This window comes from Balaenoptera physalus (assembly GCF_965194825.1).
Source record: "Balaenoptera physalus genome assembly, chromosome: 19".
NCBI lineage: Eukaryota > Metazoa > Chordata > Mammalia > Artiodactyla > Balaenopteridae > Balaenoptera > Balaenoptera physalus.
The window spans coordinates 50,508,326-50,522,757 of NC_138900.1; the positions used below are offsets into that span (position 1 = coordinate 50,508,326).

Sequence of the window (14,432 nt, forward strand, 5' to 3'; positions counted from 1 at the left end):
AATCCCATAGGGAAGTAAATGAGGATTGAAGAATAATAAATGAACTGACTGATTGACTGAAGGGTAACTGGGAGAAGTCAAAAAAGAACACCAGGCTTTTGAGTCTGGATGAAAAAGAATACTGGAGCTGTTGTTAATGGAAATTGGTACCAGATCAAAACATTACTCATAAAAGTATCTTTCTCTGTCACCATTTTGGGCACAACTCACTCCATTGTTATTGCTTGGTCAGTTTTTTTCCTCTTCCCCAGTAGGCTTTGAATGCCATGAGGGGAGGGACTCTGTCTCTCTTGTTTATGGTCCATAGTGCCTAGCACAGTACCTGGCACGTAGTATCTTTTCTTTACCACTTATTTTTTTAATCCATTTTTAATTGAAATATAGTTAATTTCAATGTTGTGTTAGTTTACCACTTATTTTTAACTTTAAATCCCTACATTAGTAAATATTCACTAGTTTGTCATCTGCTCTTACCTTTTCAACCTGCAATTTCCCCTCCTTATGGATTTCCAGACTTCCTTCATTTCTCAGTGACTTCCTTCCCATCAAGGACCTTCATTCCTTTAACCACAGCAGCCTCCCACTCCAGTGCTCATGAATATGTGCCTTTTCTTCCTTTCTAAGTCTCCTGAATCTCATTCCCCTGTTGGCTAAGCCAAAGGTGACTCATCACCTCATAGACTGCCAACTGGAAGGGGCCTGAGAGACCATCTCGTCTAATTGACTCATCTCCAGTTGGTCCGGGGAGGTGAAGGGAATTGCCCTGAGTGACACTGCTAGTTGGCAGCAGGGCCAGAATTAGAACACAGAGCTCTTAACTCTGGATGCACAGCTCACACTGCAGAACGAGCAAGCCCCTTTCTAGCTCCAGAAAGGGAAAGTACTATAACAAAAGTAGAAAGATATGTTTTCCTCTTAGTTGGAAATATCTTAAATGCATTGTATCATAGGAGTTAAGTGTCAGACTACCTAAGTTTGATCTTGGTTGTATTTACTCTTTGGACAAGTTATTTAACCTTTCTATCTTAGTAAATCCTTTTTCTCTTTTATCTATGCATTTGTATATTTAATATACATATTTAAATCTGTAGGTGTGGTTTGTTAATATTGAGAGAAGTTATGTGTGTGCATTTTTACATACATAAATGGAATAATACTGGTTCTATTAGTTTCTTTCACTTAACAGTGTCTTAAGGAAATTAAATATTTCCTTAAGAAATATTTTCTTAAGGAATATTAAATTTTCTTTAATAGCTTCTTTTTGGCTGCACGGCAGGTGGGATCTTAGTTCCCCGACCAGGGATCGAACCCATGCCCCCTGCAGTAGAAGCACAGAATATTAACCACTAGATCGCCAGGGAAGTCCCAGGGGAACCTTTCTATATTGTTGCACTTAATTCTATCTTGTTCCTTTTAATGACCACATAGTATTCCATAATATGTATGGTTATTTAACCACTTCCACATTAATATTTAATTTATACCTTCTCATTTTTTACTGTTACAGTTCTGCAGAGAAGCCTTTATGCAGATTTTGTTGTGCATACATGTGACTGCCTTCACTAGGACTGATACTCAGAAATGCAAATACTAGTAGGCACAAAGTCCCCTCTTTTCTATTCTGAAAATAGGCTATGGCTAAGTCATCACTGATTCAATTTCTGCAATATATGTTGATATTAACTGAGCAGGAGATGAGTCTTGTGACTGCATGTATTGTGTTAGGAACTGGGAGCATTTTAGAGAAATTAGTCCTCATCTTTTTCTTGTATTGTAAGGAAAGTACATTGTGTTCCTGACTTTGAGGGAAAACAAAAAATAAACTTCCTCCTCTCCCTTCCAAGTGACTAAGATTAGTGAAATTATGCTAAGCAACCTCTGCTTGACTCTGTGATGGCTTTAACTGCACAGTACTGTAATTGTTGGTACTTGTCTGTTTATACCCACCCCCTAAACTTTGGGCTGCTTAAAGGATAAAGATTATGTTTTATCAATTTTTGTATCCCTAGAACATTAGCATGATACTGGTGCATAACTACATTTTATTGAATAAATGAGTGAATTCAGTTCAACATTGGTATTTGTTGAGTACCTAGTATGTGCAAAGATTACTAAGAACCAATAGGAACAGAGATGAAGCAAAGTTCTACCCTCAAGGAATTTATAGTCTAATGGGAGAAATAGATATAGGCTGAAAACATCTAGGAATCAAGGCATTAGTAACAAATGTGATTTAAGTACAAAGTACTGTGGGACTTCCAAGGAGGACTAATTAAGGCTGACTGAGGATATTAAGGGAGGTTTTCACAAAGGAAGTGGCATTTGAGGCATTTTAACTGGGCCTGATAGGACAGGTTGGTGACTTTTCTATGTAAGTTATCATTTTGGTGACTTTAAACATATGCTTCAGAAACCATTTTGTCACCATTTAGATATCATGTTACCTTAGGGCTACAGAAAAAGGCTGGAAGTGGAGTGTTATACTTGGGTTCTGGAACTAGGGCTTCAGAGCCAAGATCAAGTCAAAGCAGCTTTAGTTCTCAGCCCATCTGTGGAGGAAGAAGTTGTTTCCATTAAAAAAAAAAAAAAAAGTCAATTCTGAGTGCCTTGGCGTGCTGTTTCTCCTCTCTTTAAGAATAAAATAATACAAAAACCTTTCTTGGCCCCACTTCCTTGACCAGCTATCACCCCATTTCTTTGATATGCTGTTCAGAAAACTCCTTAAGTGATCTGTCTCCAATTCTTTTTCTCCCATTATATTTTAAACCCACTTCTATCATTCACTCACCCCTACCAGTCCATCAAAACTGTTCTTGTCGGGCTTCCCTGGTGGCTCAGTGGTTAAGAATCCACCTACCAATGCAGGGGACACGGGTTCGAGCCCTGGTCCGGGAAGATCCCACATGGCGCGGAGCAACTAAGCCCGTGCGCCACAGCTACTGAGCCTGTGCTGTAGAGCCCACAAGCCACAGCTACTGAGCCCACGTGCCACAACTACTGAAGCCCATGCGCCTAGAGCCCGTGCTCTGCAACAAGAGAAGCCACCGCAATGAGAAGCCCGCGCACCGCCATGAAGAGTAGCCCCTGCTCACAGCAACTGGAGAAAGCCCGTGCACAGCAACAAAGACCCAACGCAGCCAAAAATAAACAAATTTATTTAAAAAAAAAACCAAACTGTTCTTGTCAAGGTCAACAGTGACCTCATTGTTACTCAATAATCTAATGGTCAATTTTTAGTCTTCTTTTACCTGACTTATTAGCAGCATTTGATGCAGACCATTCTTTCCTCTCTGATACATTTTCTTCCCTTAATTTCTAGGATACCGTGCTAATTCTCCTCCTACGTGACTGTTTATTCCTTTTCAGTCTCCTTTGCTGGTTCTTCCCTTCCCAGACCCTTCCCAGACGTAATGTTGAAGGAAGGGTACAGGTTTGGTCGTCGGTCCTCTTCCCTTCCCTGCCTAAACTCACTCCCTTGATTATACATCTAGTTTCAAGGTTTTAAATATAATCTACATTCCATTGATTCCAAAATGTATATCTTCAACCCAGACTTCTCTTCTGAACTCTCTATATATCTTCCACTACTTGCTCAACATACTAAAACTGAATTCTCCTGCCCCAGGCCTGCTTCACTTGGAGACTTTCCCACCTCAGTTGATAGTAACTCCCTCCTTCCGGGCACAAAGGCAGAAATCCTGGAAGTCATTATTGGAGTCCTCTGGAAGTCACGTTGGTGTAATCGTCAGAATATATGCAGAATCTTTTTCTCACCCCCTCTGCTGTTCAAGTCGCCATCCTCTCTCAAACAGCTTACTGCAGTAGCTTCCTAATTTGTACCCTTGCTCCACCCCAGACACACATACAGACACATACACTACTGCATGTTCTTAGCACTGCAGCCAGAGTAATCTTTTAGCACTTTTTTGCTCAAAATCCTCCAAAGGCCTCTCATTTTACTCAGAAAAAGCCCAAGTCCTTACAGAGGCCTACAAAGGCTTACAAGCTCTGCACCAGCACCCACCCCTGCCATCACCCCTCTAGCCTCCTCTTGGGCTTTCTTGATGTTCCTCCACAGGCATGCTCCCCCACAAGCTTTTTTTTTACACTAGCTGTTCCCTCTTCCTGCTGTGCTCCTCCCCCAGATGTCCACATGGGCGACAGCCTCACCTTCTAGCCTTTGATTAAATGTCTCAACCATCTCAGTGAAGCCAACCCTGACCATCTTTTTAAAAACTGAAGTCTGCCACCATCTTCATTACTCCTTTTTTTTTTTTTTCACCCTGCTTTCCTCCTCCTGCCCCCCGCCCATGGCATTTATTACCTTCTAACATACTGTGTAATTTACACTACAGTGGAAACTCCAAGAGGGCAAGACTCTTTGCTTCTTTTGTTCACCAGTATATCCCAAGCATCAGGAGCCGTGCTTAGCATATAGTAGGACTCTCAGTAAAGATCTGCCAAATGAGAGAAGAATCATAGATCTCTCTTTGACAAGGACCCAAAATGCCTTGATTGTCTTTCACTCAATTTGCTTGAGTAGGTAGGGTGATAGTGTAGGAAGAGTACTGGGCTAATGACCAGGCTCTAGCCTAGGACCATACTTGCTGTTTGTGTGACTGTGACAGTTGTATTGAGTTTGTGAAAGTTTATTAAGCTATGCACTTATGATATGTACATTTTTCTCTTTTATATATATATAAATTTTAAAGTCTTCAACTATTTTATTTCCACATGTAGGTTTTTAGATTATAATTGGGATTCTACTTGCTTTTTCACAAAATAATTCATCATGAATATTTTCCCTAACATTATTCTTCCAGAGCATGATTTTTAATGGTTATGCAAGTACTTTGAAAAGTATAAAACACCATACAGTGTGCCATGGTGATATGTTATTCCTTCTTTAAGAAATTGAAAGTTTGTTTGGAAGTATTTTGATTTCTTCCCTTTTTCTACAGGGGACATGGTCTCAAAGTACCGAGAACCTTTGATCCACACCTTCCTGAGGGGAGCAAGAGATCCAGATAGTGCTCACAGGGCCAGCAGCTTATCCAACCTTGGAGAACTGTGCCAGAGGCTGGACTTCATGCTGGGCTCTGTGGTTCACGAGGTACTGCATGTTGATTCCTTTCTCTAAAGCTTGTTTTTACTTGAACCTATGATATAGCTCAGCACTGGGAGTTAGGAGACCTGTGTTCTTTTTCTAGATCCGGTAAGTCATTTAACCTACCTCAGCATCGCTAGTCTCATATATATATTGAAAGTTGATTTAGTAGGAATTTTTTAATTGCAAGTGACAGGAAGTCATCTTAACCTACTTTAAGCCATAAAAGGGGATTTATTATAAAGATTCCAAGGAAACATAACAGAATTGAAGAAGCTTTGAGGAAGTGCAAACAGAAGTTTACCCTAGTTTTCTGGGCCATCTGTGAGTCTCATCTCTGTTTACAGAAAACTCTCAGGCAAATACATAATCTAATTGGCCCTCTTCGGTTGGAGGTGCCTTGTATTCAGGGAGATGGGGTCTTACCAGAAAAGAGTAATTAAGTTCCATGTTTTGTTCACTGCCTTATACCCAGTGCCTGGTACATAGTAGGTAAAGGATAAATGAGCAGCCAAAATAATAGCCATACAAGATGTTGGCACTGGACACGTCTCCAGTGTTTAGAGTTTAAGGTTTAAACTGGTTTCAGAGTTTAAGATTTAGTGACAAGAGAGGCCGCGACAGTGAGAGGCCCACGCACCACGATGAAGAGTGGCCCCCACTCGCTGCAACTAGAGAAAGCCCTCGCACAGAAACGAAGACCCAACACAGCCAAAAATAAATAAATAAATAAATAAATAAATAAATAAAAATTAAAAAAAAAAAAGATTTAGTGAAAGGTACATTGCACTGTTGTCCTCTATGAATATCTTTCTTTAGCCTCTTAAATTTTATCTTTGCCCTTGTGTTTACTTAGTCATCAATATATGAACATATGTCTCAAGTACATACTATGTACTAGACACTCTGCTATTTAAAGATGATGATGGGCAAAAGAAGACTAGTTAATATGTTGCCAGGTGTCTTTTTACTCAGTGGGCTTCACCATCTTAAATCTTTAAGGAAGAAGATGGCTTATAAATTATAAATATGTAAATAAAATACAGTTTATATTACCTTATTATTTATGAGAGACTAGATTTTTCATATAGAGCACATAAGTTTACAAGAACAAAAACTTAGTAACTTTGTAATACTGGCTTCTTTCACATTATTTGGTATCCTAGGGCTGACCATGTTGAACATCAAATCTTAAGAAGTATTTACTGAAAAGGAATTTTCTTCAGTGTTTGGTGATTGTGTCTTATCAACAGCAGAGAAACATGCTCATGGATGTATACATATGCTTGAATTTATGGTATTGCCTGACTCCTGAGCTTTATATGCTTTGTTTAATTGATTATAAAGGCTACTCATCGTTAATTTTCAACTTAGGACTTTTAGCAAAGTTATACATCAGTTGTTTCCTCTTTTTAAAAAAAAAAAAATTATTTATTTATTTATTTATTTTTGGCTGCGTTGGGTCTTCGTTGCTGCGTGCAGGCTTTCTCTAGTTGTGGCCAGCGGGGGCTACTCTTCGTTGCGGTGCGCGGGCTTCTCATTGTGGTGGCTTCTCTTGTTGTGGAGCTCAGGCTCTAGGCATGCAGGCTTCAGTAGTTGTGGCTCGCGGGCTCTGGAGCCCGGGCACAGTAATTGTGGCACACGAGCTTAGTTGCTCCGCGGCATGTGGGATCTTCCCGGACCAGGGCTCAAACCTGTGTCCCCTGCACTGGCAGGCGGATTCTTAACTACTGCGCCACCAGGGAAGTCCTCCTCTCCTTTAACTCTAACTTGAGGGACACAGCCATATGCCCAACTTTCTGTATCTGTTTTTAATAACTTAGAAACAATGATTACTACCAACTTAAAACCTTTCAGTGCTCTAATATACATGAACCATTGGGCGCCTGATTTTTATTTGTTTTGGATGGCACTTTGCAAATCTCTTATTCTTTAGTGTATTAACTTGTAACACTTAAGGACTTTGCAGGTCTATTTGGTTATAGCAGCTAAAGATTTCAGTCTGTTATAAATAATCTGGGTCATATTTTGAAATGGTTCCCACATTTTTTTTCTCTGTTTATTTGATCTGTTCACATGACTCAACCCAAAGTGAACCATAAACCATGAACTGAAACAAACTCATGGACCATGATCTGAACCAAACCCAAATATTATTATTCTTAATAACAGAGATAGAATTCGCATACTATACAATTCACCCACTTAAAGGGTATAATTCAGTGGTTTTTAGTGTATTCACAAAGTTGCGTAAGCATCCCCCAGTTTTTGTTTTTTGTTTTTTTTAATATTTTAATGAGATTCTTGTCTGCTTACATTCTTTTTTTTTTTATGTATGGCTGTGTTGGGTCTTCGTTTCTGTGTGAGGGCTCTCTCTAGTTGTGGCAAGCGGGGGCCACTCTTCATCGCGGTGCGCGGGCCTCTCACTATCGCAGCCTCTCGTTGCGGAGCACAGACTCCAGACGCGCAGGCTCAGTAATTGTGGCTCACGGGCCGAGTTGCTCCGCAGCATGTGGGATCTTCCCAGGCCAGTGCTCAAACCCGCGTCCCCTGCATTGGCAGGCAGATTCTCAACCACTGCGCCACCAGGGAAGCCCCCCCCCCCCAGTTTTTTTAAACATGGCCATGAGCTGAATAAAAATTTCCCCCAGATCTCCAAGTGAATCAGCTCAGATTTGACAGTATCTCATACATTTTCTAAAGCCAGTGAACTCAAACTACGCCTGACATCATGATCTTCTCTGAACCAAAAACTGAGACCGTATTTCTTTTTGAGTTCCTAGATCTTCTTTCCTTTCTCTCTCTTAAGGAAACTCTTGCACGCTGGTAGCATATGATTTCCTGCTGAAAGTGTTGGAAAAATTTCTTGGTTTGGTTAATTAGAAAGATTGAGCTAAAGCAGGTTTGGTAACATTTAAGAAGTATCATCTTTCTGGAGACCACTTGACCTGTTGAAAGAGAACCAAATTTCCAAGCACACTTGGGGATGGGAATAAATGAGGCCCTATCCCACCACCCACTTACCTGTATTCACTTGGTCAGATGACCTAGACTCTGGGCTTGGTTTCCTGACTTAGAAAATGGGATTAAAATATCTATAATGCAAGATTGTTACAAGGATGTAGGGATAATGTGTATGAGTAATATAGTGATTTATTCAACAATTGTTACTGAGAGCCTACTATATGCCAAGCAGCACTCTGGACACCTACAACATATCATTCTTCAAAATGGACAGTGATTCCCACCTGCATGGAGCTTACGTTCTAGGGAGAGGAGACAGACAGTAAGTGATACACATAGTAAAATATATAGCATGGTAGACAATGATAAGTTCTGTGGAAAATAAGAAAAAGTAGAGCAAGTAAGGGTGACCAGGATTTATAGCATTAGGTGGAGGGGAGGTTGCAGTCTAAATGGGGTAGTCAAGGTAAGCCCCACTGAGAAGGTGATTTTTGAGTGAAGAAATTTTACTTTTCTGTATTAAGATTTTTCTTTAAGGAGCATTTTGGTCATTTGAAGGGAGCTGATGATGACAGTGATGAGGATGGACAGCAAGGAGATGAGAACAGGGGTAACCAGTGTCCTTCAAATGTCCTCAGTCGTACATTTACCGAACACCTGCAGTGTTCCAGGCCCCTTTGTTACAGGCCAGGAATACAAAACCCGAAAGATACTCCCTTGTTTCCTGGGCGTGGGTAACCTGTGGGAGATACAAACGGCAATGATTACAGCTACAGTCCAGTTAATTGTGCTGGGCGCTGTGGGAGCACATGTTAGGAGCCCCTCAGTCAAGTTTGGGTGTTGTCAAAGACGTGCTGGAGGAAGAGACTCTTAGAGCTGAATCTGGAGAACAGGTAGAAATTAGGTAGCCCAAAAAAGCAGAGGCGAGCATTTCAGCAGAGGGAGCAGCTTGTGCAAAGGCACTGTGGTGTGGGACAGCCTGACATGTTTGAAGAACTATAGGAAGATCCAAAAGGTTAGAGTGAAGGGGTGGGGCGAGCGGTTAGCTGGTAGCAGGTCTGAAACAAGAGAGCAGGCAGAGGCTACATGATGAAGGGCCTTGTTAGCTTTACAGCCTTCTGGCTCACGGTGAGAATTGAGCGTTGCTTATTAAGCCCTCAGAAATGAAGTATGAATAGGTAGTAGACTGTTTGCTTACCATGGGTGCTAACACAAAGAGAGAATCCTTCCTTTTGTTTCAACCTTAGAATTGAATGTGAGGAGCTGCTGCCCTGGGGGCACCTGTCAGGCAAACCCCTTGTCCAGTGACCCTGCCCCACTTCTAGAGACCTGGACACTCTGTAACGTCAATCCCAGGAGTGTTTATTATCATTAATAATTGTGAGCACAACAAGGACAGAACCAGTCTTTATTTACCTTTGTATACCGCCTAGCGCCGAACACAGCATTTGGCATAGAGTAGGTACTCAGTAAGTGTTTACTGATTAATATTGAAGGAAGAGGAAGATAAGGCTTACTTGGGAAGACTAGTTCCTACATGTTTTAAAAATAGTAATTGGGACTTCCCTAGCAGTCCACTCCGTGCTTCCCCTGCAGGGGGCATGGGTTCGATCCCTAGTCAGGGAACTAAGATCCCACATGCTGCGTGGTGTGGCCAAAAAAAATAGTAATCATAGCAAGCACTTAACACTCTTCTTAGTGCCTTACGTAAGTCAGCTGATCCAATCCTCAAAGAGGAAACTGAGGCACAGAGAAATTAAATCAGTTGCCAAGTTCATGCTGATTGGAAGTGGCAAAGTTGGGATTTGAATGCAGGCAGTTGGTTCCTGTATCTGTGCTCTTAACCACTCCTCTATATTGTCTCTCAATAAATGTTTCAATTCGTTTATAAGATTACTTTTGTGCCCTTGAAAAAGAAGGGAGTTGCCATGTGAGAAAAGCTACTGACAGGAAGGGTCATGTAGCTCTGTTTTAATAGCACTTGCTTTTGGCAGTGAAACTTCAGAAGACAGTATATTCCCACTGATTTGAAAAACCAGGTGTTTCCATCCCACATAATTTCTGTCTCTTCTTTTTAGATGTTCCTTCTTATGTAGCATCCCACACTTGCCATGTCATCAGTGCCAAACCAGCTGCCTTGGGTGGACTGCAAGTTTGAACATGATTGGACACCTGACAGTCTTAGTATTTCAGCCATTGAGTCCTCCTGTAGTCAGACCACTCTTGTCCATTCTCATTGAAAAAGTGGGAGATTTGGCCTGGCTTTTAAGTAATTCTTCATTCATTTGTTTTTCATTTGACAAATACTTACTGAGCACTTACTCTGTGCCAGTTATGAGACTGCAACCAAGCCTTATGCTAGATGGGGGGGATCCGGCTCTGAACACAGTGAAGTTCCTGTCCTTGTGCAGCTGACATTCTAGAGAGGAGAGTTAGGTAACTAACAAGCAAGTGTGTAAACAAATACATACTGTGTCAGATGGAGTAAGTGCTAAGGAGATGACTCTAGTAAGGCAAGGGACATGGAGGGAGTTTGCTATTGTATGTGAACTTGGATGAACAGGAAAAGCTTCACTGATGAGTGACTTAAGCAGAGCCATGAAGGGAGCAGGAGCTGATCCAGGCAGATCCATGGGGAGAAAGCATTCTGGGCTTTGGCTTTTACTGTGAGTGAGATGGGAAGCCAAAGCAGAGGAATGAAATGATCTAACTTATTTTGAAAGATCATTGTGTCTTCTTCTACGACAGTTCTTTCAGTGTCTCATGAAAACTCTTGAAGTCTCTTGTAGTCTCAGAAATGCTTGGCCTCAGTGTGTACTGGTGGAAAAGGAGCTTTAACTCTGGGGAAACTTGTCTTTGGCTGCAAACTGAAGGAATTCTTCTTCGTGAGTGTTTGTCATGTGCCAGGTATGTTAGAGGACACAGACAAAGGGCCCAATCTCTTCCCCCAAGGAAATCTCAGTAGAGTGTGAAACACAGAGGAATAAATAAACAGTGGACTAGAGTGATCTCCTAGGACAAGCCCAAGGTGCTGAGGGAACACGGAGCTGGGACCCTCAGGTAAACTGTCAGGGTTTACCTGACAGCAAGAAAGTCACATTGATCAAGTGTTAGCCAGGCAGAGAAAGAGGGGAAGTGTAACTTGTTTTGATGTAAAATTGAACAAACCAACCACCATAGGCTCTTCTGATGTGATCTGATCTGGGGGTCATAGCTGTGGTTCTTGGGCATCTGAAGAAACCTGTCCTCCCTGATGGGTGGTCCAGACTTGGGCCCTGTCTGTGCCATGACAGTGCTTGCTGGTAGGGAAGGAACGTAAGGGATAGGACCAACCCTTCCACAGTCTCTGTACTAGGAATTCAGGTTTTTCCTCTCTGTTGATGTCAAGATTTAACCTGTTTGGAGAGCATTATTATTGTTCTCCGATTTCTCCTTGTTCTTGTCAAGAACTGTATTGCTTAAAACCAAATCTTGATAGGCTCTTTCATCTTTATCGTTCTCCATGAAAAGTAAATATGATTTAAGCAAACCACAGCGAGAGGCCCATCCCCGGTACAGCAAATAAGATACGCCCCAGGTGACAAGTGCAGGAGCAAGCCACTTGTAAGGTAGTGCCCAGAATTCCACGAACCCGAGCTTTGGGGTCTGATGCAGAGCTATCACCTCTGATCCACTAAATGATCTGAATTGATTACCAGATTTGCCACAATCAGTGCAGTTTCCTAAGTGGCAGGCCTCATGCACTGAGATGAGGGCTCGGGTAGATGTCCTGGGAAACCTCAAGGAAGCGAACGGAGGCACCATGGTTCTGTTCCACGTCAGGTTTTTTTTTTAAGTCTTTATAGAATTTGTTACAATATTGCTTCATTTTATGTTTTGGTTTTTTGGCCCTGAGGCATGTGGGATCCTAGCTACCAGACCGGGGATCGAACCCTCACCCCCTGCGTTGGAAGGCAAAGTCCTAACCACTAGACCGCCAGGGAAGTCCCCCACGTCAGGTAAAGCAAAGCTTGTGGGAATTAGAGGCCACCTTGCCTTTGCTGGTAAAGTTTCTTAGTTTACAAAATAGAAGGACAGATGGTCTAGTTTTGAACAAGTTAGCAGACTGACTGAATTTTAGCAGGAAATTTTAGGGAAAGGGATGAAGGTGCAGCTGGAAAGTTGAAATCATGCTTTCTTGATACCTCAATTCTGCTACCTCTCTTCTGGAATTTTCCAAAGTTGGTTTTTGGTACTCTTGCCATTTGTTTTATCTTTATTTATATTTCTGATTATGCTTGGTGCATGCCAGCTGTTTGGGGAGTGATGTTTTCTGTATTTCTGTTGGCTCCTATCAAGTGTCAAATTTCTTAAACTGACCTTTAGTGTTTCCAAAGCAGTCGTCATTTTTGTCTCTGCATGGCTTTCAGAAATGGATATGATTTATATAATTTAGCCAATAAAAAAAAATCCTTCCATAGTTTGGTTTACTAGAATAGGTACATTGACCCTTAGGGCAGGTAACATGAAGATCCCATGGAATGGGTTTCTGCCCTTTGGGAAGACTTCCAATTCATACATTAGTAAAGACCTTACATCATCTAGCTATCCGCCAAAGCTTTTAGGCGGGGGTGGAAGGCAGTGTTGAGTATGTCCTTGGGCTTGGAGGTGAGAGAGACTGGCCATGGGGGCGACTTGTTCAGACTGGACAGTTAGAAGAGAGCGGCCATGCGACCTCCCCGCTTCTGGTGTTTGACGAGGAGTCTACCCCACTGTCTCGTAGGAGAGCAACGTTACGAGTTGGTTGCGGGAGCTTGACCTGAACAGAAGGCTCTTCTTATCTCTCAATGATATCTGCAAGACCATATTAAAATTCTGATGCTTTAAAAACATTTTGCACAACCGAACATTATTCCTTTCATGGGATTTGATCCTGTGACAGAGGTGTTGAGGAAGGTCCAGGAACTCTTCTGTTCACAGGCTTCTTCTTGATTGTCCTGGATGGCTGATTGCAGGTGGACGTGGTACAATCTGGTGCATAAATCACTGGGAGCAGGAGGTCATTCCAGCTGATCTCAGTAAGGCTTGTAACAACCAGCTCCTCTCAGTCACACCTGCAGGGTGGCCCTGGGATTCAAGGACTGGCCTTGCAGGGGAGGCCCTTTTCCAGCCAGGATGCTTCTGCCTCTCCTGATTGTGGAGTAAATGCCCGACAGTCACAGCTGGTGCTACACTGAGCCCTGAGGCAGAAGCATGGCCCACCAGCATAGTGAGGCAGAACAGAGGTGGCAAAGCTGGGCACCGGTGGGATTCCAGGCTCGGAACCTTTTGCCCGCCAAATGTGGAAACACGGGCCCAAAACTAAACCTAGAGGGAAGCAGGCAAAAGGCTTGGGGGAGTCTGAGCATTACATGGCCCTGGGCTGGCTTTCATACTTTAGTTATCAGACTGAATAAGCTAAACTTTTATGTGTCAGGAAGGACTCAGACCTAGCTCTAACTTGTTTCTCTGATTTCAGCTCTTACCTCTTAAATACTAAGCCTGCAAGTGGAGGTACCTATTAAATTGTTGCCTGTTTGGAGGTCACCCAAGAGGCTCCTCCTAGGACTGAATTGCTTCTACTGTTAATGCCAGAGGCATGGAAGCCACTGATGACCTCGAGTCAGGGTTCCAGGTCAAAAGCAGAAGCAGTTTGCTGGGTCTTACTGAAAAACAGCCCCCAAAGAGTTGAGCTTTTCTGGGATTTCCCTTCACTTGTAAGCGTCAAGTTTGTCTAATAGATGTACAACTTGATTAAATGCCAGTGCATCACAGATGCAATTATATTTAAGAACAAGCTACTTCTTCTAATCCCTTTGCCATCACTGATTAATTAGACACTTTGAACTATGCCCAACTGTTTGAAAGCTGTGAAAAATACAACCTGCATAGTTAAAATTTCTGCACAAGCCTATTTCCTCATTTGTGCCTGTATTCTTTTTTTAAACCTTTGAAAAAACCATTCTTTAAACATAATATGTATTTATACATGTTCCCAAGCACACAATCTGGCTATTTTCTTATCATGGTTAGAAAGCCTTCCACAGTTGGCCAAGATATACACTCACACAGTAAATCACATAACAAAGTATGTGAGAGACCAATTGAAGAATGTAGACTTACCTTCAGATTTTTGCTGTCATTGGTCACACTTTCAAAATTTTTGTTTTTTCCTTTTCATTCTTGCACATATGCCTTAGAAAGGTTTGTTGCTGTTTGTTGTTGTTGTTTTCTAATGGTATCTCTTTATGGAGGTTTTAGAATATTTTTGTGCCTACCCGGAGCAGGGTGGGGGAAGGATGGCTGGTACAGGATATAGAAATTTTCTCATTTTATGACATAT

At 42.0% G+C, this 14,432-nt stretch overlaps 1 protein-coding gene and 2 long non-coding RNA genes across 7 annotated transcripts in view; 2 read left to right on the forward strand and 1 right to left on the reverse strand.

The window, feature by feature from the left end:
• Positions 1 to 14,432, forward strand: part of TANGO6 (transport and golgi organization 6 homolog) — a 180,804-nt gene that overhangs the window by 135,340 nt on the left and 31,032 nt on the right. Inside the window, exon 17 of one of the 3 annotated variants that reach the window (XM_082436040.1) lies at positions 4,962 to 5,038. Coding sequence is in view for 1 of the 3 variants with exons in the window: in XM_082436039.1 (XP_082292165.1) it covers positions 4,962 to 5,113 (152 nt within the window). In the remaining 2 variants the exon portion in view is untranslated. Of the gene's footprint in view, positions 1 to 4,961; positions 5,114 to 14,432 lie in introns of those variants that run through there. The other 2 variants (XM_082436041.1, XM_082436039.1) reach the window with 2 other exon arrangements.
• Positions 1 to 14,432, reverse strand: part of LOC309648052 — a 147,196-nt gene that overhangs the window by 102,485 nt on the left and 30,279 nt on the right. The window lies entirely within an intron of this gene.
• On the forward strand, positions 5,122 to 6,233 carry LOC309648056. The gene is made up of 2 exons (XR_014256450.1): positions 5,122 to 5,526; positions 5,583 to 6,233. It is a non-coding gene; the product is annotated as an uncharacterized lncRNA (long non-coding RNA).